The sequence below is a fragment of the Anser anser genome (assembly GCF_964211835.1).
Source record: "Anser anser genome assembly, contig: HAP1_SCAFFOLD_379, whole genome shotgun sequence".
Classification (NCBI taxonomy): Eukaryota; Metazoa; Chordata; class Aves; order Anseriformes; family Anatidae; genus Anser; species Anser anser.
In genome coordinates this window covers 18318-42928 of record NW_028154040.1, presented here as the reverse complement: position 1 = coordinate 42928, position 24611 = coordinate 18318, and the positions used below count along the sequence as shown (strand labels likewise).

Genomic DNA, 24611 nt, shown 5'->3' with positions numbered 1-24611 from the left:
CATGACCATGATACTGGTGGCTGTCCCCATGACCATGACCATCCATCCCCATGACCATGACCGTGGCCATCCCGATGACCACGCCAGTGGCCATCCCCATGACCATGACCGTGGCTGTCTCCATGACCATGCTGGTGCCTGTACCGATGACCACGCTGGTAGCCATCCCCGTGGCCGTCCCCATGACCATGTTGATGGCCATGGCCAGTACCGTACTGGTGGCCATCCCCACAACCACATTGGTAGCTGTCCCCATGACCATGCTGGTGGCCTTCCCCATGGCCATGACCATGACCATGGCCATGGTCCTATGACCGTGACCATCCATCCCCATGACCATGACCGTGGCCATCCCAATGACCACGCTGGTGGCCCATACCCATGACCATGACCGTGGCCATCCTGGTGACCACACTGGTGGCCGTCCCCATGACCATGACCGTGGCCATCCCCACAGCCATGCCGGTGGCCCCGCGGTGCGGTCCCGAGCAGCGAGTGGAGCCGGGTGCCGTAGCCAAGGAACCGGGTTTTATTCTGCTGCGGTTAAACAAGTGCCCAAGCCCCGGGGGGGGGGGGGGCCCTGGGGACACCGGGGAACCTCGGGGGGGACACTGGGGCCAACCCGGACGCCGGGGCCCCCCCCGCCACCGGGGATATATATATATATTCATATTTATAGTTGCAGTGGTCCTCGTCACCCCCCCCCCCCCCAAAACGCCCCCACGCCGGGTGCTGCCCCACCCCAGCTTTTGGGGTGAAACGAGGCGATTCCGGCAGTGTCTCTCCCCCCTCCCCCTCCCGCCCCTGCCGTAGCCAAGGGGGGGGGAGGGGGCGGCCCGGGTGTGGGGGGGGAGGGCTGGGGGGGGAGGGGGGGCCCCGCCAGCCCCCCCCTCAGTCGTCGATGCAGATGACTTCGCCCCCGCGCGGCTCCTTCTTCTCCGGCCCTTCGGCCTCACGCTCCCGTTTCACCAGCACCGGGGGGCCGTTGGCAGCGGCTGCACAGAGTTGGGGGGGGGGACATAATTCAAGGGGGGGGCCCCACACACTGCCCCTCCCCCCCAATAACACCCCAGTCCCTCCCCACTCTGCCAGATCCAAGCATCTGGGTGCCCCCCCCCAAGGGGACCCAGGGGTCCCCTCCCCCTTCCCAGGGGCCTGGGTGCCCCCCCCCGGAGAACCCAGGTATGTGGGTGCCCCCCCCCCAAAAAAAGGACCCAGGGGTCCATGTGCTCCCCCCAAAAGGACCCAGGGGTTCGGATGCCCCCCACCCACCCAAAAAAAAGGACCCAGGGATCCAGATCTCCCCCCAGAAGGACCTAGGTATGTGGGTGCCCCCCCACAAAGTATGTGGGTGCTCCTCCCCCCCCCAGTAGAAGGACCCAGGGGACTGGGTGCCCCCCCACAAAGTATGTGGGTGCTCCCCCCCCCAGTAGAAGGACCCAGGGGACTGGGTGCATCCCCACAAAAAAGGACCCAGGAGTCCGGGTACCCCCTGCCAAGGACCAAGGTATGTGGGTGCTGCCCCCCCCAAAGTATGTGGGTGCTCCCCCCAGGTATGTGGTTCCCCCCCCCCCCCCCCAAAAAAAAGGACTCCAGGGGTCTGGGTGCTCACCAGTGATGAAGGAGCCGGGCGGCATCTGACTGTAGTTGGCCCCCCCGGGGGGGAGAGCTCCGGCCGGGGGGGTCCCAAAGGTGCCCCCATAGCTCTGGGGGGTGGCGTAGGGCCCCGGCGGGAAGGTCTGGGGACACGGGGACAACGCTGTCACCCCCCCCAACCCTGCTGCCTCTGGGGATCCCCGAGGTGGGTGTCCCCATGGGATGGGCACCCCAGGGTGTCCCCAGGGGTCAGGGTGTCCCCAGGGGATGAGGGTGTCCCGGGGGCGGCGGGGGCTGGGTGTCCCCGAGAGGGGGGGGTCAGGGTGTCCCCAAGGGATCCAAGGGGTGAGGGGGTCCCCAAGGGCTTAGGGTGTCCCCAAGGCGAGGGGGTGTCCCCAGGGTGCCCCCCAAGGCAGGGGGTGTCAGCACCCGAGGGATGTCCCCAAGGCCCCGAGGTCAGGGTGTGTGTAGGGGAACGACCCCAGGGAAGGGGGGAACAACCCCGAGGAAGGGAGGACACCCCCACGGGGGGAGCGGAGAGGGGGAGGGGGAGACATCCCCGGGGGGGGGGGGACGCGCGGTGACTTACGGGCGGGGGGTGGCTCTCGGTGCCCTTGCTGGCGAGGCGGCTGAGGATGCTGCGCTCCGACATCTGGAGGCGGGCGGCGATGGGGGGGATGCGGGAGAGGGTGGCGGGGAGGCGGGTGACGTCCGCCTTCATGTCGCTCAGCAGCTCCTCCAGCTGGTTCAGCACTGGCGCCGGGGGGGCGAAACGGGGGGGGGAGAGAGAGAGAAAGAGGGGCGGGGAGCGGCCCGTCAGCGCCGGGGGGCCACCCCACGCCTACTCACAGCTTACTCATAGGTTACTCGTAGGTTACTCGCAGCTTACTCATAGGTTAATCACAGCATAGTCACGGGTTATTTTGGGGAGCGGGGGTGGAGATACTCACGTGAGAGCAAGGAGGGGGGTGGGGAGAGGGAGGGGAAGGTGGGGAGCTACTCAAGGGATACTCGGGGGATGCACCAGCGGGAAGTGGGGGCATGCTCCAGGGTGGGAGGACTCAGAGGTACACTGGGTATGGGTACGCTAGAGGTATTCTGGGTGTACATACTCCAGGTATGCTCCTTAGTCACACTGGAGATGCTCTAATTATGCTACTTACTCTGGATATACTCTCTAGACACACTGGGACACGCCAGGTTTACTCTTTAGCCACTCTGGGTTTACTCTAAACACACCAGAGTTGCTCTGGCTGTGCTCCTTGCACACTCCAGGCATACACCTTAGACACACTGGAGATACTCTGTGTAAACTTTTTAGAGACACCAGAGATACTCCAGGCACACTGCTCGGGCACCTGGGGGCACATGCTTTAGCTACACTGGAGATACTCCAGGCATACATACTCCTTAGACACTGCAGGTATCCTCCCTAGACACACCAGAGCTACTCCAGGTATAATCTTTAGTGACACCTGAGGTAGCATATGCTACTTTGACACTCTGGGCATATTCCTTAGATACACCACAGATACTCAGGGTATACCCCTTAGCCACTCTGGATATTCTCTTTAAATGCTCCGGAGATACTCTGGATTTATGCCTTAGGCACACCAAAGATACTCCAGGTACACTCCTCAGATAGACCAGAGATACTCCAGATACATTCTACTTCTACCAGAGATACTCCGGGCATCCTCCTCGCATACTCCTAAGGCCAAGGAGCTCACGGGATGGCCTGCAGCTACATCACCAATACTCATTACTCAGCCACGAGATCCTGAGGGCACATTGCTAATGGACCCTTAGGGAAGGAATACTCAGGGAATACTCATCAGATCCCCCTGAGAACCTCTCCATAGCTACAGCAGCCTACATGAATGATACTCATGGCTTACTCTAGTGATATTGCTGGCAAAGACCTTAAATACACCAGAGATGCTCTGGGCATACTCAGCACATGCCCCGAGAGTACTCCAGGCTTACTCATTAAATGAACCAGGGGCACTCTGGGCAAAGCCTGTACATGCTGCAGGGATACTCTGGGTTTACACATTACATGCAAGCAGGAACCATCTGGGTACTCCCACTCTGTACACCAGAATTACTCGGGGCTTACTTGTTACATGCACCAGGGATACTCTGGCCACTGCAAGGGTTACTCAGAATATACTCATTCCATACCCCCGCAAGAGATACACTGGGTAAGGCATTACGTACTCCCGAAGTACATGGCACATACTACTTGCATCCTCCAGACTTACACTACAGTTACTAAGCAGATACATCTTAGCGCAAAGCCCCGCGGTATGCAACAGAAGCACCCGGCTGCTCCTCCTCGCGCACCCCGGAACCCCTCGGGCCGCCCTGCGTCCGTGCCCCGCCTTACTCCGAGCTTACTCAAGGTTTACTCACACCCCGGAAACCCCTCGGGGGCCTTCCAGCAGCTGCCCCGCCGCCCCCCCGCGCCCTCCCCGGCCGCCAGAAAGCACGCGCAGAGCAAGGATACACCGGGAGCCGGTTGGGAGGAGAACCCCACTTTAATGATTGAGAGCGCGGGTACAGAGAGGTGCGAGGCGCTACACGGGGCGTCCGCGCCGGGCGCGCCGGCCCGCCCGCCTCTTACCCTTGTGCAGGACGGCGTTCGCGGGCTTGTTGCCCGCCAGCGACTCCTTGGACAAGTGCTGGTGGCTCTCGGCCAGGCACTCGACCTCGGCGAAGCGGGTGTTGAGGGCCATGGCGGGGTGGCTGGGGTCCTGCGTCATGTTCAGGTAGGCGGCGCGGCGCAGCTGCTCCTCGATCACCAGCGCCTGCTCCAGGAGCTGCGGGAGGCGGGGGGAGGAAAAAAGGGGGGGAAAAGGGGAAAAAAGGGGGAGGGGGGAGGCGGCCTCGCCACCGGCCTCGCCACCCCGGTGGCCTCCACGCATCCCTGGTGGCCTCCGGGCACCCCCAGTGGCCTCCGCGCATCCCTGGTGGCCTCCGCGTCCCCCCGGCGGCCTCCAGGCACCTCCAGTGGCCTCCGTGCCACCCCAATGTCCTCCGCGCCCCCCTGGTGGCCTCCGTGGCCCCCTGGTGGCCTCGTCACTGGCCTCACCACCCCGGTGGCCTCTGCGTCCCCCCGGTGCTCTCCACGCACCCATGGTGGCCTCCGTGTCCCCTCGTGGGGGCTCTGCCTCTTGTGCCCTGTCCCCGTGCAAGCCCTCTCTGCGCTTGTGCGTGGCCCACATGTGAGCACCGCCTGGGTGCACGCTCGCTGTGCCCGGCCCCTCGTGCGAGCCTGGCGCTTGTGCAGGGAGGCCCTCGTGCAAAAAGCTCGCACAAGCGTGCAAACACGGCCCCCGTGCGCCAGCCCCACAAGCCGTGTCCCCAGAGCAGCCCCCGTGCGAGGCCAACCTTCGTGCAAGACCCCCGTGCGGGTGCAAGGCCCTCGTGCAAAGCCCTCGTGCAAAGCCCTCGTGCAAGGCCCTCGTGCAAGGCCCCCGTGCGCTCACCTTGAAGCGGCGTGCGAGGAACTTGTTCTTCATCTCCAGGAAGTTTCCCTTCGAGGCTTCGCCCTTGAAGGGCTCGTTGATGACCCCGAAGGCGCCGTCGTTCTGGATGTCCGTCCAGCGCGCGTAGCCGTGGCTGCGCGCTAAGGACTGTCACCGCGTCACTGTGTCACCGTGTCACTATGTCACCGTGTCACCATGTCACCGTGTCACCATGTCACTGCGTCACTGTGTCACTATGTCACCGTGTCACTGCGTCACCATGTCAACCTCTTCCCCCCTGGTCATTCCCCATCCGGCGCACGGAGCTGTGGCCACGTGCTAGGGACTGTCACTGTCACCTTGTCACTTTGTCACCATGTCACCGCGTCACCATGCCACTGAGACACCGTGTCACTGCTTCACCATGTCACTGTGTCACCGTGTCACCAGATTACTGTGTCACCGTGTCACTGTGTCACCATGTCACCAGATCACCACACCACCACATCGCTGTGTCACATCATTGTGTCACCGCATCACCATGTCACCGTGTCACCATGATCATCGGATCACCAGATCACCGTGTCACCAGATCAATACGTCACCATGTCACCGTGTCACCGCATCACCATGTCACTGCACTACCATGTCACAATGTCACTGTGTCACAGTGTCACCATGTCACCGCATCACCATGTCACCAGATCACTGCATCACCAGGTCAATGTCACTGCACCACCGTGTCACCGCATCACCACGTCCCTGCATCACCGCGTCACCATGTCACTGTCACTGCATCACTACCACCGTGTCACCACCACCCTGTCACTGCCACCGTGTCACCGTGTCCCCAACATCCCCCTCGTACCCCCCCGACCATCCCACGTCCAGCACGTGGAGCCAGAGCTGTGTGGTAAGGACAGCCACCGTGTCACCGTGTCACTGTGTCACTGTGTCACCAAGGCAGTGTGTCACCACGTCACGATGTCACTGTGTCACCATGTCACCAAGTCACCATGTCACTATGTCACCAAGTCACTGTCTCATGGTGTCACCATGTCACCAAGTCACCAAGTCACCATGTCATGGTGCCACCATGTCACCATGTCATGGTGCCACCATGTCACCGAGTCACTGTGTCACCAAGTCACCATGTCATGGTGTCACCGTTTCACTATGTCACCAAGTCACGGTGTCACCATGCCACTGTGCCCCAAGGCACTGTCACAGTGTCACCATGTCACCACACCACTCTGTCCCCAGCACCTCCTTCTGCTCCCACGTCACCCCCCAGGCTGTGCCCTAAGGGCTGTCCCCAGTGTCACCATCACTGCCACCACTGTCCCCACGTCACCACTGTCCCCTTGTCACCGCTGTCCCCACATTACCTGCCCCTGCCCCCCCCACACCCAGATGTCACCCTGCTGCCACTGCCCCACTGCCACCATCCCCGGGGAGAATGGTGGCAGCTGGGGGGCACCCGGGGGTGCTGGGGGCACCAACAAAGTACTGGGGAGCACCTGTGGGTGCTGGGGGGGACCTGGGAGGTACTGGGGAGCACCCAAGGGTGCTGGGAGAGTTTAAGAAGTGCTGTAGGGGGGGGAACTGGGCATGCTGGGGGGTACCAGGGGCACCCCAGGGTGCTGCTGGGAGGACCTGGGCATGCTGGGGGCACCCCAGGGTGCTGTGGGGGTGGATCTGGGCATACTGGGAGCACGCCAACGTGCTGTGGGGGGACCTGGGCGTGCTGGGGGCACCCCAGGGTGCTGTGGGCGGGACCTGGGGGTGCTGGGGGCACCCCAGGGTGCTGCGGGCGCTGGAAGGATACAGGACGATGCCGGCCAGCAGCCAGTAGTCGTGGCGCCGGTGCCAGATCTCGTTGAGCTTCCCCGAGGAGACGGCGGCACGCTCCTCGTTCTGCCACAGCGTGTGCAGCTCTGCGGGGCCGGGGGGGGGGGGCGTCAGGAGCGTGGGGACCCCGCCGCGTGCCCCCCAACCCGCACCCCAAAAACCCCAGGGCCCCCCCGTGGCTCACCCGTGAAGCCGCCGTCGGCGATGTTGAACATGAACCGCGGCTTCTCGGCTTTGTCTTCCCGCCGGCCGTTGGCGCGCGGCTCCAGCTTGGGCTCCTTCTCGGCCTTCACCTCCTCTGCGAGGGGGGGCACGGGGCTCAGCACCACGTCGTGCCCCCCCCCCGCCTCCCCCAGACCACCCGCAGCCCCCCCTGGCAAGCAGGGAGCGGCTCCCGGCCATCAGTAGGCTTCAGAGTGAACGCAGCGCAAGTACCAATGGAACGCTGCAGGCGGGGCTTTTGGGTTAAGCCCCGCCCCCTATTTAGTTTAGCCACGCCCCCAAGCGGATCCCCAACCTGTCAGGCCCTGCCCCCACAGCCAAGCCCCGCCCCCAGGTACCTCGTTTGGGGTCGGGGTCTCCCGGCCGCTCCTTGGGCTCCTCCTCGGGGGGTTTCTCGTCGCCCTTCTCCCCCCCGGGGGGCTTCTCGACCTCGGCGCCTGCGGGGGGGGGCAGGGGGGGCTCAGGGACCCAGGTCCTTGGGGACATTAGGGGGGGACACGGGGACACCGGGCGCTCACCACGCTCGTCGCGGGCCAGGGGCCCTTCGGCCTCAGGCTCCCGCTCGCCGCCGGGGCCCTCCTCCTCCTCGCCCTTCCTCGGCCCCTCGGTCTCGCTGCCATCGCCCGGGGACGGTGGCGCCTCGGGGACGGGAGCCTGCGGGGACAACGGGGACACGGAGGTGGCGTCACCCCCGGTGTCCCCACACAGCCCAGGGGGTGAGGGGGGGGGCTGGGGGGGAACGGGGGACGTGGGGACAACAGCAGGGAGGGGACGGAGGGGACGAAGATGAGGATGAGGACGAAGGGGACAGCGATGGGGAGGAGGGCAGGGATGGGGACATGGGACAGGAACAGGGACAGAGGCGGTGACAGGGACAGAAGACAAACAGCTGGGACAGGGACAAGGTGAGGACAGCGTTGGGGACAAGGACAGGGTTGGGGACAGGGGCGGGGACAGCGCAGTCACCCACCTCCGTCTCCATCTTCTCGGGACCTTTGGGCTCCTTCTCGTCCCGGGTGTCACCGTCGTCCCTGTCCGGGGGCGGCCCCATCCCGTCCCCGCGCTCGCTGGGCGCTGGCGTGGCTGGGGACAGGGGACATTGAGCCGTGGGGACACGGGGACGCGGGGGCCCTGAGCACCCCGGTGACGCTCCTGTGTCCCCCATGTCCCCATCCCCTGTCCCCCGTGGCCGCTGTCCCGTGTCCCTGTCCCCATCCCTTGTCCCCATGTCCCTGGTGGCCCTGTCACCATCCTCTGTCCTTCCCGTCCCCCACGTCAGTTCCCACACCCTGTTCCCGTGCCCTCATCCCATCTCCCATGTCCCTGGTGTCCCTGTCCCCAACCTGCCACCACGTTACTGTGTCCCCATCCCCTGTCCCCACATCCCCATGTCCCTACGTCCCCACTCCCTGTCCCCCATGTCCCCACGTCCCGATCCTCATCCCCTGTCCCCACACCCCTGCGTCCCCATCTCCATGTCCCCGTGTCCCCATGTCCCCTTGTCCCCATGTCCCTGTCCCTATATCCGTGTCCCCACATCCCCATGTCCCCACATCCCCATCTCCCTGTCCCTGTGTCCCCATGTCCCCACACTTCTGTGTCCCCATGTCCTTGTCCCTATATCCCTGTGTCCCCGTGTCCCCATGTCCCCGTGTCCCCTTGTCCCCGTGTCCCCATGTCCCCTTGTCCCCATATCCCTGTCCCCACATCCCTGTGTCCCCATGTCCCCATCCCTGTGTCCCTGTGTCCCTGTGTCCCTGTGTTCCCATGTCCTAGTGTCTCTGTCCCTACATTCGTGTCCCCAGGTCCCCATGTCCCCATCCCCATGTCCCCCATCCCCATGTCCCACATCCCCGTGTCCCCATCCCCGTGTCCCCATGTCCCTGTGTCCCCATGCCCGTGTCCCCACACCTCCATAACCCCATCCCTGTGTCCCACGTCCCCGTGTCCCCATCCCCATGTCCCCACACCCCCATATCCCCAACCCCATGTCCCCATGTCCCTGTGTCCCCATCCCCGTGTCCCCACACCCTCGTGCCCTTGTCCCCGCGTCCCCGTGCCCCCGTCCCCGTGCCCGTACCGGGTTTGGAGGTGCAGGGGGTGGGCGTGCGGCTCTGCTCGGGGTCGGTGCTGCAGGTCTTGGCGGGGGACGAGGCGCGCGACGAGCGCTTGGAGTCGGCGCTGGGCTCCGGGACCAGCTCGGGGAGGCTCCAGCGCCCGTTGATGTGCTCGAATTCCTGCACCTGGGGGGCGGCGGGGACACTGGGGACACTGGGGACTGGAGGGGGACACCGGGGGACACGGGGGGACCTAGGGGACGGGGGGGAGCCGGGGGGGCCACCCAGGGGACATGGGGGGAGGCAGGGGACCGAGGAGACCCCGGGGTTCAGGTGGGGGCCCAGGGGACACGGAGGGGACGGAGGTGACAGGGAGGGGACGGGGGTGACAGGGAGGGGACGGGGGTGACAGAGGTGACGGGGGGACCCGCGTACCTTCTTCTTGACGAGGGACATGACACCGATGCGGGTCAGCACCTGCTGCCGCGAGAGCCCCTCCCGCGGGACCCCGTCGGCGAAGGTCTCGGAGCCGTCGGCGCCCGGCTCGCAGAGGTGGCGCATGAAGAGGGACACGTAGGCCCTGGGGACACGCCAGCCCTTGGGGACACCGCCACCGCCACCCCCCCGGTGGCCCCTCGTCCCCACGGTCCCCTCGTCCCCACAGCCCCATCCCCGGCATCACTGTCCCCTGCGTCCCCATCCCGAGGGGCTCCCGTCCCGATTGTCCCTGTCCCCGAGGTGCTTTGTCCCTGCAGACCCCGTCCCTGTTGTCCCCATCCCCAGGGTCCCTGTCCCCAGGGTCCCCTCTCCTCATCTGTGGGGATGTCCCCATCCCATGTCCCTGTCTCCATAGTCCCCAGGGCTCCGTCCTCATCCCTGTCCCCAAGGTCCCTGCCATCAGTGTCCCCTCACGTCCCGCTGTCCTCGTCCCCATTGTCCTTGTCCCCACTCCCGGGATCCCCAACCCATTGTCCCTGATGTCCCCAACATCCCCATGTCCCCCCATGTCCCATTGCCCTTGTCCCCAGGGTCCTTGTCCCCGTTCCTGGGATCCCCATCCCAATGTCCCGATGTCCCCAACGTCCCCAACTTCCCCAGCATCCCCCATGTTCCCAACGTCCCCGATGTCCCCAATGTCCTGATGTCCCCGACGTCCCCGCGCCATCAGCCGTCCCCTCGTCACAGCACCCGTCCCACGCCTGTGCCGGCCGTGGCCGGGTCCTGCCACCTCTCTGGCATCCCCTGGGCCCTGCCCGGCCCCCCTTGGGGACACAGGGACATGGGGGACACCCCGGTCCCCCGCAGGGGTGGCTGTGCGTCGGCGCGAGGGGGACACGGCGCTCGCCCGCTCCCCAGGAAAGCCGACGGCGGCGGCGCTCGGCTGAGTAAGGGCTCATCACGCGGCACGGGGACACTTGGGGACACTCGGGGACACTTGGGGACACGGGGCACGTGGGAAGACTTGGGGACATGCAGGGACATGTCGGGACATGGAGACGTATCGGGACATGGACATGGGAAGGTGGGGACATGCAGGGACGTGAAGGGACACGGGGGACAGAGAGGGACAGATGGGGACATGGATGGGGACACGGAGATGGGGACGTGCAGGGACATCAGGGGACAAGGACATGGGGACATGCTGGGACATGAGGGACAAAGGGACATGGGACAATGGAGGAGTACAGGGACATGGTGAGGACACGGGGCATGGAGGGGACAGGGACATGGGGACATGCAGGGACATAAAAGGGACAGGGACACTGGGGACATGGAGGGGACAACAATATGGGGACATGCAGGGACATCAGGGACAGGGACATGGGGGAAACAGAGGTACACGGAGGGGACGCAGACATGGGGACATATGGGGACATGGCACAGGGACATGGGGCAATGGAGACACGTGGATGTGGGGACACAAATGGGGATGTGGGGACACACACGGGGACGTGGGGACACATAGGGACAAAAATGGGGACACGGGGACATATGGGGACATATGGGGACACAGGGACAAGGGGACGTGGGGACAGTGGGGACTTGGGGACACACAGGGACATGGGGACACACATGGGGACACACACGGGGACACACATGAGGACAAATATGGGGACATGGGACACATGGGGACACATAGGGACACACAGGGACATAGGGACATGTGGGGACAGTGGGGACATGGGGACACACAGGGACACCGGGACATGAATGGGGACACACATGGATGCAGGGACACACATGGGGACACAGCGGGGACACGCAGGAACACGGGGACTCACAGGGACATGGGGACACTGTGGGGACACCGTGGGGACACCGTGGGGACACCAGCAGCCCCCCAGGGACAGAGAGACGGGGACACACGACCGCACCTCAGCCGCCTAAGTCCCTTCACCCCCACCCCAGGGACAGCCCTGGGGACGCCCGCGGCCACCACCCGCTGTCCTCGCGGTGTCCCCACGGTGTCCCCGAGGCGTCCCCGAGGCGTCCCCGCGGTGCCACCTACTTGAACTCCTTCTCGCTCTTGCCGCGGAGGTCGCGCACGAGCCACTGGGAGGTGAAGGCGTCCTGGGGGGGCATCCCCCAGCGCATGACGGCGTTGAGGAACGCCTTGCGCTGCCGCGTGTTGAAGCCCAGAACCTGCGGCACGGGGGGGGGTCACGGGGACACCGGGGGGGCGGGGGGACACCCCGGGGGGACGGGGACGCCCCGAGGGTACGGGGACACCCTGAGGGGACGGGGACACCCGGGGGAGGGGGACATCCGGGGGGTGGGGATACGTGGAGGGGACGGGGACACCCAGGGGGGTGGGGGCACCCCGAGGGACAGGGACACCCCAAGGGATGGGGACACCAGGGGCGGGGGGACACCCCAAGGGATGGGGACATCTAGGGGACAGAGACACCCCAAGGGACAGGGACACCCCGTGGGGACAGAGACACCCTGAGGGACAAGGACACCAGGGGATGGGGACACCCAGGGGATGGGGACATCTGGGGGGGTGGGGAGACCCCAAGGGACAGGGACACCCCAAGGGATGGGGACACCCCGACGGGATAGGGACATCCAGGGGGAGGGGGACACCCCAGGGGATGGGGACACCCCAAGGGACAGGGACATCTGGGGGGTGGGGACACCCCGAGGGACAGGGACATCTGGGGGGTGGGGACACCCCAGGGGACGGGGACACCCCGAGGTACAGGGACACCCCGAGGGATGGGGACACTTGTGGGGACAGGGACACCTGGGGGGATGGAGACACCCCAAGGGACAGGGACACCCCAAGGGATGGGGACACCCAGGGGGACACCTGGGGGGACACCCAGGGGGGATGGGGACACCCCGAGGGGACACCCAGGGGGACAGGGACAGCCCGAGGGGACGGGGACACCTCGAGGCTTGCACAGGAAGGGAAGATACGAGGGGGGGGGGCTGCTGGGGACACTGGGGGGGGGAACCAGGGGACCAGAAAGGTGACAGGAGGAGGGGGGACGCTGGTGGCTGGGGGGGGGGGACACCCAGGTGACCCCCCCAGGGGTCAGAGGGACCCCTCAGGTCTCAGGGGGGCACCCCCAGGCACCCAGGGTGGGATAAGGGACAAAAGGGGACCCGACGCCCCCCCGGGTGACACAAGGGGACCCGATGCCCCCCCCAGCTGACACAAGGGGACCCACGGAGGACCCAGGGGGGACCCAGGGGACCCCCCCCACCCCGAGGTGCCCCCCCGGGGGTCCTCACCTCGATGTTGCCCCCCACCCGGGCCAGCAGCGGGGGCAGCGGTTTGTCCTTCTCGTTCCGGAGCTGCCGCTTGGACTGGCGCCGGCCTGGACGGGGACATCGCTGTCACCCCCCCCGTGACCCCCCCAGGGCACCCAGGAGGCCCCCCCGGACCGCCCCTGTGCCCCCCGGGACTCCCCAAGGTGTCCCCCCCTCCCCCAGGGGAAGGCAGGAGCCCACCCCAGAAAGGGGGGGCCTGGGGAGGACACCGAGAACAGTTGGGGACATTACGGGGGTGGGGGGACAGAGGGACATGGGGGGGGCAGAGTGACATGGGGGGGGGAAGAGGGACGTGGGGGGGGCAGAGGGACATGGGGGGGACACAAGGGGGGCAGGGGGGGGCACTCACCCTCCGGCCTCTCATCGAAGTCCTCGTCCTCCTCCTCGGAGCCCACCGAGTACTCGGACTGGTTGTCTGGGGGGGGGCGGGGATCAGCACCACCAGGACCCCCCCTGTGCACCCCAATATTGCCCCCCCCACCCCCTGGGACCCCAAATCGCCCCCCAGGGCCCCCAGTACCCAGGTACCCCCCCCGGGACCCCCAGATGCCCACCCAAATGCCCCCTAAAAGCCCCCCTACCCCAAATGCCCCCCGCATGTTCCGCAGCCTGGCTCAGAGCCCTCCCAGTGCCTCCCAGTCTGTCCCAGTGCCTCCCAGTGCCCCAGAGGAACATCCCAGTAACCTCCCAGTGCTCCCAGTTGCCTCGGGGGCACCCCAGTCCTCTGGGGTGTGGGTGCCCGGTGCATCGGGACTCCCCCCGGGTGCCTCCCAGTCTGTCCCAGTGCTTCCCAGTATCCTCCCAGTCCTTTCTGGTGCCTCCCGAGGCACGCACCAGTGCCTCCCAGTGCTCCCAGTTGCCCTGCACCCACCTTGGTCCTCATGGGCGTGACCATCAGCTCTTCCCCCAGCGCCTCCCAACACCCTCCCAGTGTATCCCAGTACCTTCCCAGTACATCCCAGTGCCTCCTCCACGCACCCCAGTACCTCACCAGTGCCTCCCAGTGCTCTCAGCCGCCCTGCACCCACCTTGGTTCTCTAAGCTTGGGGTGCCCAGTGCACCTGGACCCCTCCCAGTAACTCCCAGTATGTTCCAGTATCCTCCCAGTGCCTCCCAGTTCCTTCCCAGTGCCCACCTGGGCACCGTCGTTGTAGCTGACCTGCTTGTCCTTGACCAGCTTGTGCATCAGCTCCTCCCCAGTGCTTCCCAGTGCCTCCCAGTTCCCTCCCAGTTCCCTCCCAGTTCCCTCCCAGTGCCTCCCAGTTCCCTCCCAGCGCCCACCTTGGTCCTCCTGGGCAGCGTCGTTGTAGTTGACCTGCTTGCGCACCCGCTTGCCCTTGCCCAGGTTGCGCGCCAGGTCCTCCTGCTGCTGCTCGTAGTGGTGCCGCAGCAGCTTCTCCCAGTAGTCGGGGTCGACGTTCTCCTCCTGCTTGATGATCTCCCGCTCGATCTCCTCGATCTGCCGGAGGAGGCGCCGTGGGTTGGATCGTCCCCATGGTCTCCATCATCTCCATCTCCATTGTCCCCATCACCTCCACCTCCGTTGCCTCCTCCCCATCATCTCCATCCCCATCATCATCTCCATCTTCTTTATCCCTATCATCCCTGTCCCCATCATCCCAACATCTCCACCTCCACTGCCCTCATCATCTCCATCATCCCCCATCATCTCCATCCCCATCATCTCCATCCCCATCATCTCCATCCCCATCATCTCCATCCCCATCATCTCCATCACCTCCATCATCTCCACTGTCCCCATCACCTCCATCTCTACTGTCTTCATCTCCATCCCCATCATCCCCATCACCTCCCCTGTCCCTATCACCTCCACCTCCACTGTCCTCATCATCCCCATCCGCCTCCACTGTCCTCATCTCCATCCCCATCATTTCCACCACCCCCACCTCCACTGTTCCCATCACCTCCGTCATCCCCACCCTTGTTGTCCCCACCTCCATCATCTCCACCGTCCCCATCCCCATCATCCTTATCAACTCCAACACCTCCGTTGTCCCCAGCATCTCCATTACCTTCATCTGCATTGTCCCCATCGCCCCAAAGATCTCCACCCCACCCATGATTTCCATCATCTCCATCTCCGTTGTCGCCATCACCCCTACCTTCACTGTCCTCATCATCTCCTTCCCCATGATCTCCATCACCTTCATCCCCATGATCTCCATCCTCTTCATCTCCATTGACCCCATCTTCTGCATCCCCATCTCCATCACCTCCACCTCCACTGTCCTCACCATCTCCATCATCTTCATCCCCATCATCTCCATTATCTTTATCCCTACTGTCCCCGTCCTCTCCATCCCCACGATCTCCATCATCTCCATCTCCATTCCCATCATCTCCATCACCTCCACCTCTACTGTCCCCATCACCTCCATCATCTCCGTCCCCATTGTCCCCAGCTTCATCATCCCCACTGTCCCCATCTCCACTGTTTCCATGGTTCCCATTCCCATGGTCCCCATTTTTTCCTCCTCCATCATCCCCATCCTCACCTCCACCTCCTTCATCCCGTCCCCATCTCCATGTCTCCATCACCCCCATCATCTCCGACTCCGTTCCACTCGTTCCCATTTCCACCATTCCCATTCCATCACCCCCATCATCTCCATCTTCATCGTCCCCATCTCCCCCACTCACATCCCCAACGTCTTCATCACCTACATCTCCGTCATCCCCATTTCCATTGTCCCCATCTCCATCGTCTCCATCCCCATTGTCATCATCCCTGCCTCCATCATCTCTACCCACATCATCTCCATCGCCCCCGCTCCCATTGTCCCCACCATCTCCACCGTCCCCACTGTCCCCACCCCCATCATCTTCATCTCCATCATCTCCACCGTTCCCATCTCCATCGTCCCCACCTCCATCATCCCCGCCACATCTCACCCCACCATCTCCAATGTCCCCATCATCCCCATTGTCCCCATCCCCATTGTCTTTATCTCCATCATCTCCATTGTCCCCACCTCCATCATCCCCATCACACCTACCCCCATCATCCCTACCATCCTCATCATCTTTATCTCCGTCGTCTCCACTGTTCCCACCTCCATCGTCCCCACCTCCATCATCCCCACCACATCTCACCCCACCATCTCCAATGTCCCCATCATCCCCATCACCTCCGTCACCTCCCTCGTCCCCGCCTTGTGCCCCCCCCGTCCCCGTCCCCAGGCGCACCTTGTCCTCCTCGCGCACGACATACTGCGCCACCTTGAAGGAGCTGAGGTACTCATTCATGTTCTGCACGTCGGCGTCGTCGGTGGCGTCCTGGTTGCGATCGAGCAGCCGGGCGATGGCCTCGTTGTCGTAGTGGATGACGCTGCTGTCCTCCTCCTTGTTCTCCCCTGCGCCGGTGACACGCCGCTGACACGGCCTGGCGTGGCCTGACTTGGTCCAGGATGGCCCAGCATGGCCCAGCGTGGCCCAGCGTGGCCCAACACGGTCCAGCGTGGCCCAGCACGGTCGAACACAGCCCAGCATGCTCTGATACAGCCCAACACGGTTCAGCGTGGCCCGACACGGCCCAACATGGCCCAGTACAGCCCAACATGGTCCAACGTGGCCTGACACAGCTCAACATGGCCTAACATAGTCCAACATGGCCCAACACAGCCCGGCGTGGCCTGACACAGCTCAACACAGCCCAACATGGCCCAATATAGCCCAACATGGACCATCGTGGCCTGACACAACTCAACAAGGCCCCAAATAACCTGACACAGCTCAACACAGCCCAACATGGCCCAACACAGCCCAACATGGCCTGACACAGCCCAACATGGCCTGACACAGCCCAGTGTGGCCCAACACAGCCCAGCGTGGCCCAACGTGGCCTGACACAACTCAACATGGCCCAGCACAACTCAACATGGCCCGACGCAGCTCAGCAGGGCCCAGCATGGCCCGATACAACTCAACATGGCCTGACACAACTCAGCATGGTCCAACATGGCCTGACACAGCCCAACATGGCCCGATACAGGTCTACATGGCCCAACGCACCCCAACACAACTCAACATGACCCAGTATGCTCCAACACAGCCCAATAAGGCCTGTCACAGCACAACGTGGCCTGTCGCAGCTCAACACGGCCCAGTATGGCCCAGTATGACCTGACACAACGCATCATGACCCAGTAAGGTCCAACACAGCCCAGTATGACCCAATATGGTCCAACATAGCTCAGCATGTCAAGGTATGGCCCAACACAGCCCAACATGGCCTGACACGGCCCAACACAACCCAACACAGCTCAGCGTGGCCCAGTATGGCCCAATATGACCTGATACCACTCAACATGACCCAGTAAGGTCCAGCACAGCCCAGTGCGGCCCGGTATGGTCCAACATAGCTCAGCATGTCCAGGTATGGCCCAACATGGCCTGACACAGCCCAGCATGGACCAGTAGGTTCCAACACAGCCCAGTATAACCTGTCACAACTCAACATGGCCCAATACACCTCAATATGGCCTGACACTGTCCAACACAGCCCAGTATGGCCCAACGTGGGCCAACATAGCTCAGCATGTCCAGGTATGGCCCAACACGGCCCAGTATGGCCCAGGATGGTCCAACATAGCTCAGCATGTCCCAGTATGGCCCAATATGGTCCAATACAGCCCAGCGTGGCCTGATACAGCTCAGCATGACCTGACATGGTCCAACACAGCCCAGTATGGTCCAGTATGGTCCAATATAGCTCAGTATGTCCAGGTACGGCCCGACATAGCCCAACATGGCCTGACACAGCTCAGCATGGCCCATTATGGTCCACCACAGCTCATGAAGGTCTAATATGGTCCAACATGGTCCAACACAGCCCAGCATGGCCCAATACAGTCCAACACAGACCAACATGGCCCAGTACAGCCCAGTATGGTCCAACACAGCCTGGCATGCCTCCACCCGGCCTTGAACAACCCAACATGACGCCCCGCCATGGCCTTGCATGACCTGCTGTGACCCAGTTCACAGCCTCCCATGTCCCATCATGGCCTCACGGGTCCCATCATGGCCCCCTCACGTCCTTGTGTGCCCTCTCACAGCCCAACCATGACTTCATGCATCCCGTCATGGATCTGCACATCCCACCACGGCCTTACCGTGGCTTTGCATGTTCCGTTCTCACTTTGCATGACCCATCGCGGCCTCGCACATCTCATCATGGCCTCACACATCCCACCACGGTCTCACACGTCCCACCGTACCTTTGCATGTCCCAACATGGCCCTAGCATGGCCTTACGTGTCCTGTCACTGCCTTGCCTCAAACATCCCGCCAAGGCCTAGCACATCCCACCGCAGCTTTGCATCAGCTGTTGTGTCCCACCACGGCCTCCTACATCCTTCCATGGCCTCCTACATCCAACCACAGCCTCCCATGTCCCACCATGGTGTCCTACGTCCTTCCATGGCCTCCTACATCCAACCACAGCTTCCCATGTCCCACTGTGGCCTCCTACATCCTACCATGGCTTCCTACATCCTACCATGGCCTCCTACATCCAACCACAGCCTCCCATGTCCCACCATGACCTCCTATATCCTACCACGGCCTCCTACGTCCCACCACAGCCTCCCATGTCCTACCATGACCTCCCACATCCCACCACAGCCTCCTACATCCCCCCACATCCCCCCACATCCCCCCCATGGCCCGTCACACCCCAGCCCCAGCGGGCGCTGACCCTCGTTCTCGTCCTTGAAGAGCTCCTCAGTGCCAAACTTGAGGATGTCATCAAGCTCCTGCTTGGACATGGAGCCGGCCTTGGAGCCCAGCCCCGGGCGCACCACCAGGTGCGTCAGCATCATCTTGCGCTTGGCCACCTGCGTGATGCGTTCCTCCACCGACGCCCGTGTCACGAACCGGTAGATCATCACCTTGTTGGCCTGGCCGATGCGGTGCGCCCGGCTGAAGGCCTGCAGGGATGGGGACGCAGCAGGGGACGTGTCGGAGCAGGGACACGGAGGTGGAGGACGCATCGAGCAGTGCCACAGGGGAAGGGGACAGGTTGGGGATGTCAGTAAGGACATCGTGGTGAGGGGGGAGGTGAGGGGAGTGTTGGAGCAGGGACGTGGTGGTGAGGATGCAGTGGTGGAGGATGCGGTGGTGGGGACGTGGGTGGTCATGGAGGACATGGTGGTGGGGACACAGTGGTGGAAGACGTGTTGGTGGGGATGTGGTTGTGAAGGACTTGGTGGTGGGGACGTGGTGGTGGAGGATGTGGTGGTGGAGGACGTGGTGGTGGAGGATGTGGTGCTGGAGGATGTGGTGGTGGGGACACGGTGGTGGGGATGCGGTGGTGGAGGATGCGGTTGTGGAGGACACGGTGGTGGAGGCATGGTCGTGGATGATGTGGCGGAGATGTGGTGGTGGAGGACACGGTGGTGGGGACATGGTCATGAAGAACACAGTAGCGGAGGACACGGTGGTAGGGACGTGGCGGTGGGGACGCGGTGGTGGAGAACATGGTGGTGGTGACGTGGTCATGGAGGACACGGTGATAGAGACGCGGTGGTGGGGACGTGGTGGTGGAGGACGCAGTGGAGACATGGTCATGGAGGATACGGTGATGGAGGACATGGTGGTGGGGGCATGGCCATGGAGGTCATGGTCACGGAGGACACGGTGGTGGGGACGTGGTGATGGGGACACGTTGAGGAACCCGAGTGTGGCCGGGGCCGTGGTGGGACCCATCGTGGCGTAGCAGCGGCCGGGGAGGGGGCCGTGGTGGCATGAGGTGACAGCTGGGGACAGGGAGGTGACAAGGCCAAGGGGACGGGGCAGAGGAGGTGGGGAGGGGGCCGCAGAGGACGTGGGGGGGGCACGCACCTGGATGTCGTTGTGGGGGTTCCAGTCGGAGTCGAAGATGACGACGGTGTCGGCGGTCGCCAGGTTGATGCCGAGGCCCCCGGCCCGCGTCGACAGCAGGAAGCAGAACTGCTGCGCCCCCGGCGCTGCCCCCCCGGCATCAGCACGGGGGGTGACGGCCCCCCGGCAAAGCCCACAGCCCCCCCGCACCCCCCCCAGCATCATCAGGGACCCCAGGGCTGCCAGAACCCCCCCTAAAAATCCTCTCGCCCTCCAGCACCCAGCGGTGGGCACACAGGCAGCCTGAACCCCCCCCAGGAACCCATCACGGATGGGGTCAGGCCCCCCACCCCAAATAAAAGACCCTAAAAGTCCCTGTCCCCCCCCCCTCCAAACTACCTGGGGGGACTCCATCCTTCCTGGGGGGCCCCATCCTGCCTGGGTGTCACCCCAAATGCCTGCATCCCCTTGGTCCCTTGGTGCCCCCCTGCTCAGTTCCTTGGTCCCCCCCCCCCAGTCCCCTCTGCCCCCCCCCAGTCCCCTGGGCCCCTCCACGTCCCCTGGGTCCCCCCCAGTCCCCTGTGACCCCCCCCAGCCCCCCCCGGGCCTACCGTTGAAGCGGTCGATGGCCTCCTGGCGCAGCGCCCCCGTGATGCCCCCGTCGATGCGCTCGTACTTGTAGCCCTCGTAGTCCAGGAAGTCCTCCAGCAGGTCCAGCATCTTCGTCATCTGCGGGGCACTGGTTAGACTGGCAGCACTGGGGGGGCTGGGGGGTGTCACTGGTTACAATGGGGGGGCTGGGACGGGCACTGGTTAGACTGGGGGCACCCAGAGGCACTGGGAGCACCCAGGGGTGCTGGGATGGGCACTGGTTAGACTGGAGGCACCCAGGGCTGCTGGGATGGGCACTGGTTACACTGGGAGCACTCAGAGGGCTGGGGGGCACCTGGTGCTGGTTAGACTGGGAGCAGCCAGGGTGCTGGGACAGGCACTGGTTAGACTGGGAGCACTGAGAGGTACTGGGATGGGCACTCATTACACTGGGGGCACCCACAGGTGCACCTGGTGCTGGCGCTAGGGTAGACTGGTAGCACCCAGGGGTGCTGGGATGGGCACTGGTTAGACTGGGGATACCCACAGGGGTGCTGGGGGCACCCAGGGGTGCGGGGACGTGTACTGGTTAGATTGGGAGCACGCAGGTTGCTAGGTGCTGGTTAGACTGGGGGCACAGAGGATGCTGGGATGGGCACTGGTTAGACTGGGAGCACTCAGAAGTGCTGGGACTTGCACCGGTTACAATGGGGGCACCTAAGGGTGCTGGGTGGGGTGCTGGGGGCCTGGGGGGTGCTCGGGGGGGTCAGTCCCCCCCCCACCGACCTGGGAGAAGATGAGCACGCGGTGGTTCTGCTCCTTCAGCTTGCGCAGCATCTTCTGCAGCAGCAGCAGCTTCCCCGAGGCCTTGATCAGGGCCCCCCCCTCGTAGGCGCCGCTCGGCAGCTTCGGGGACTCCTGGGACGGGTTGGGGACAGGTTGGGGACAGGGACGGGGGCGTGTCCCCACAGCTCCGCGTCCCCCCCAGGTGTCCCCGTGGAGCTCCCCCCGTGTCCCCCCACGGTCCTCTTGTCCCCTCCCTGTCCTTCTGTCCCTCCCGTGTCCCCCTGTAGCGCCCATGTCCCCTCGCCGTGTCCCTCTGTCCCATCCCATGTCCCCCCCATGCCCCCATGTCCCTCTGAAGCTCATGTCCCACCACCCCACATCCCTCTTGTCCCCCCCATGCCCTCCGTGTCCCCCCCATGTCCCCCCGTATCTCCCCATCTCCCCCCACCCCACGTCCCTGTCCCCCCACATCCCCCCGTATCTCCCCATCTCCCCCCACCACCCCCGTGCCCCCCCAGCCCCCCCCGACCCCCAAGACCCCCCCCACGCTCACCATGGCGGCCACGGGGAAGAGGTAGGGGTGGTTGCAGCACTTCTTCAGGTCCATCATGATGTTGAGCAGCGACACCTGGTTCCCTCCGCCCCGCGAGTTCAGCGCCTCGAAGTTGCGCGTCAGGATGTACTTGTAGTACTTCCTGCGGGGCGGGGGGCTGGGACCCGGCTCGGGGGGGGTGGGGCAGACCCCCCCCCCGGCTGGTGGGACCCCCCCTCACCCCGCAGGAACCCCGGTTTGGGGGCTGGGATCTCCCCACGTCGGTGGGAGGCAAGGGATCGGGGCACTGGGACCCCCCCCGCGCACCCCAAGGTCTTTGGGGTCTGGGTGTTTGGGGAGCTGGGACCCCCCCCAGGGTGGGGGGATTTAGGGAGGGGGGGCTGGGACCCCCTGAGGGCAGCAGGGACCCCAGCACTGAGGGGCTGGGACCCCACGGGCACAGAGGGCACAGGGGTCTGGAGCATCAGGAATCCCCCCCAAGGTGGGTGGGATCTGGTGTTGGGGTGCTGGGACCCCCAAAGGTGGTGGGATCTGGGAATTTGGGTGCTGCCACCCCCCCAAGACTGCTGGGGTCTGGTACTGGGGTTCTGGGACCCCCAAGGTGGATGGGACCTGGCATTGGGGTGCTGAGACCCCTTGTGGGGTGCTGGGAGCTGGTATTGGGGTGCTGAGACCCTCCCCCAAGGCTAGTGGGATCAGGTAATTGGGGTGTTGGGACCCCCAAGGTGGGTGGAATCTGGGAACTGGGGTGCTGAGACCCCCCCTAAGGTGGGTGGGACCTGGTATTGGGGTGCCAAGACCCCCAAAGCCAGTGGGCTCTGGGTGTCGGGGTGCTGAGGCCCCCCCCCTAAAGTGGGTGGGACATGGTATTGGGGTGCTGAGACCCTCCCCAAGGCCAGTGGGATCAGATATTGGGGTTCTGGGACCCCCAAGGCTCCTGGGACCTGGCAGCAGGGCGCTGAGACCCCTCCTAAGGTGGATGGGACCTGGAATTGGGGTGCTGAGACCCCTTGTGGGTGTGTGGGACCTGGTATTGGGGTGCTGAGACCTGGTATTGGGGTTCTGAGACCCCCAAAGTAGGTGGGACCTGCAATTGGGGTGCTGAGACCCTCCCCAATGCTAGTGGGATCAGGTATTGGGGTGCTGGGACCCCCAGGGTGGATAGGACCTGGAACTGGGGTCCTGAGACCCCCCCCAAGGCTCTTGGGACCTGGTATTGGGGTGCTGAGACCCCCCAGGGCAGCTCTGATCTGGTGCTGGACTGCTGAGACCCCCAAGGTCGGTGTGATCTGGGAATTGGGGTGCTGAGACCCCCCCCCAAGGTGGATGGGACCTGGTGTTGGGGTGCTGAGACCTGGTATTCGGGTGCTGGGACCCCCCCCAAGGTGGGTAGGACCCGGTATTGGGGTGCTGAGACCCTCCCCAAGGCCAGTAGGGATCAGATATTGGGGTTCTGGGACCCCCAAGGCTCCTGGGACCTGGCAGCGGGGCGCTGAGACCCCCCCCCCTGCTGCGTGCGGGCGGGCCGTGGGTACCCCCTGGGACTGCCGGGCCTCGCGGGGCCCCATCCTGCCCGCAGCGCTGTGCCCGTACTTCTGCATGGGGCTGAGCTCGACGCGCACGATGAGCTCGGTCTTGGCCGGCATGTTCTTGAAGACGTCGGCCTTGAGGCGCCGCAGCATGTGGGGGCCCAGCAGGTCGTGGAGCTTCTTGATCTGGTCCTCCTTGGAGATGTCGGCGAACTCCTCCAGGAAGCCCTCCAGGTTGCTGCCGGGGGGGGGGGGGGGGGCGTGAGGAGGGGGCCAGGGGGCGGCCGGGACCGGGGGGGGGGGGGCGCGGGGACAGCTGTGACAAGGGGGGGATGTGGGGACGCGAGGGGACGTGGGGACATGAGGGGCTGGGGGAGGTGGGGGGGATGTGGGGACGGCCACAAGGCGGGGACGTGGGGATGGACAGGACATGGGGACACGGGGACACGTGGGGACACAGGGACATGGGGACACGGGGGACAGCCAGGATGTGGGGACACGGGGACACTGAGGACATTGGGACACGGGGACGGCCAGGACGTGGGGACAGCCATCGCACGGGGACATCTGTCACACGGGGATTTGGGGACAGTGGTGACACAGCGGGATGTGGGAGGACGTGAGGGTGGACCCGGGGATGTGGGGGGCCAGGAGGGGACACTGGGGGCCAGGAGGGGACAGTGGGGCCGGGGGGGACGCCGGGGGCCGTACTTGAAGCGCTCGGGCGTGAGGAAGTTGAGGAGGTGGAAGAGCTCCTCCAGGTTGTTCTGCAGCGGGGTCCCCGTCAGCAGCAGCTTGTGCTCGATCTTGTACCCGTTGAGCACCCGAAAGAACTGCGGGGGGGGGGGGGACACGACAATGGGGGGGGGTCACATCACCCGCGTCACCCTACGGAAAGGGACACCCCCTCCCCACGGGACCCCCGTGGTGCCCCCGTGTCCCCTCCCCAAGGGGTGCAGACACCGGAGGCGTCCCCGACTCAAGGGGCCGAGGTGCCCAAACGTCCCCCCGAGGCACCCCACGGGGGCTCCCCAGGGGTCCGGGTGCCCCCCCAAGGGCCCGGGCGCCCCCCTGGCGGTCCCGGCTGCCCCCCCCCGGCCATGCCCACCTTGCTCTGGTTGTTCTTGAGGCGGTGGGCCTCGTCCACCACCAGGCAGGCCCAGCGGATGGAGCCCAGCGCCGCCTGGTCGATGGTGATCAGCTCGTAGGAGGTGAGCAGCACGTGGAACTTCACCTGCGCCTCCCGCTGCCGCGGCCGTCAGCGCCCGGCTGCCGGGACGACCCGGCACCCCGGGGACCCCCAAAGCCCCCCAGGGACCCCATCGCCCCGAGG

At 64.7% G+C, this 24611-nt stretch overlaps 1 protein-coding gene across 1 annotated transcript in view; it reads right to left on the bottom strand.

Annotated features, from left to right (window-relative positions):
• Positions 1–509: 509 nt before the first annotated feature.
• The window catches only part of CHD3 (chromodomain helicase DNA binding protein 3), a gene marked incomplete at its 5' end in the record, with an annotated part of 40496 nt that continues 16394 nt past the window's right edge, over positions 510–24611 (bottom strand). Inside the window, 25 exons of the mRNA XM_083853263.1 lie at positions 510–995; positions 1613–1739; positions 2186–2349; positions 4223–4418; positions 5088–5220; positions 6895–7003; positions 7102–7215; positions 7478–7576; positions 7658–7793; positions 8110–8222; positions 9220–9382; positions 9632–9776; positions 11706–11839; positions 12938–13023; positions 13326–13391; positions 14258–14435; positions 16184–16350; positions 18696–18927; positions 19841–19965; positions 20431–20548; positions 21197–21328; positions 21750–21891; positions 23343–23516; positions 23990–24111; positions 24387–24524. Coding sequence (XP_083709389.1) covers positions 892–995; positions 1613–1739; positions 2186–2349; positions 4223–4418; positions 5088–5220; positions 6895–7003; positions 7102–7215; positions 7478–7576; positions 7658–7793; positions 8110–8222; positions 9220–9382; positions 9632–9776; positions 11706–11839; positions 12938–13023; positions 13326–13391; positions 14258–14435; positions 16184–16350; positions 18696–18927; positions 19841–19965; positions 20431–20548; positions 21197–21328; positions 21750–21891; positions 23343–23516; positions 23990–24111; positions 24387–24524 — 3417 coding nt within the window. The remainder of the gene's footprint in view (positions 996–1612; positions 1740–2185; positions 2350–4222; positions 4419–5087; positions 5221–6894; positions 7004–7101; positions 7216–7477; positions 7577–7657; positions 7794–8109; positions 8223–9219; positions 9383–9631; positions 9777–11705; positions 11840–12937; positions 13024–13325; positions 13392–14257; positions 14436–16183; positions 16351–18695; positions 18928–19840; positions 19966–20430; positions 20549–21196; positions 21329–21749; positions 21892–23342; positions 23517–23989; positions 24112–24386; positions 24525–24611) is intronic.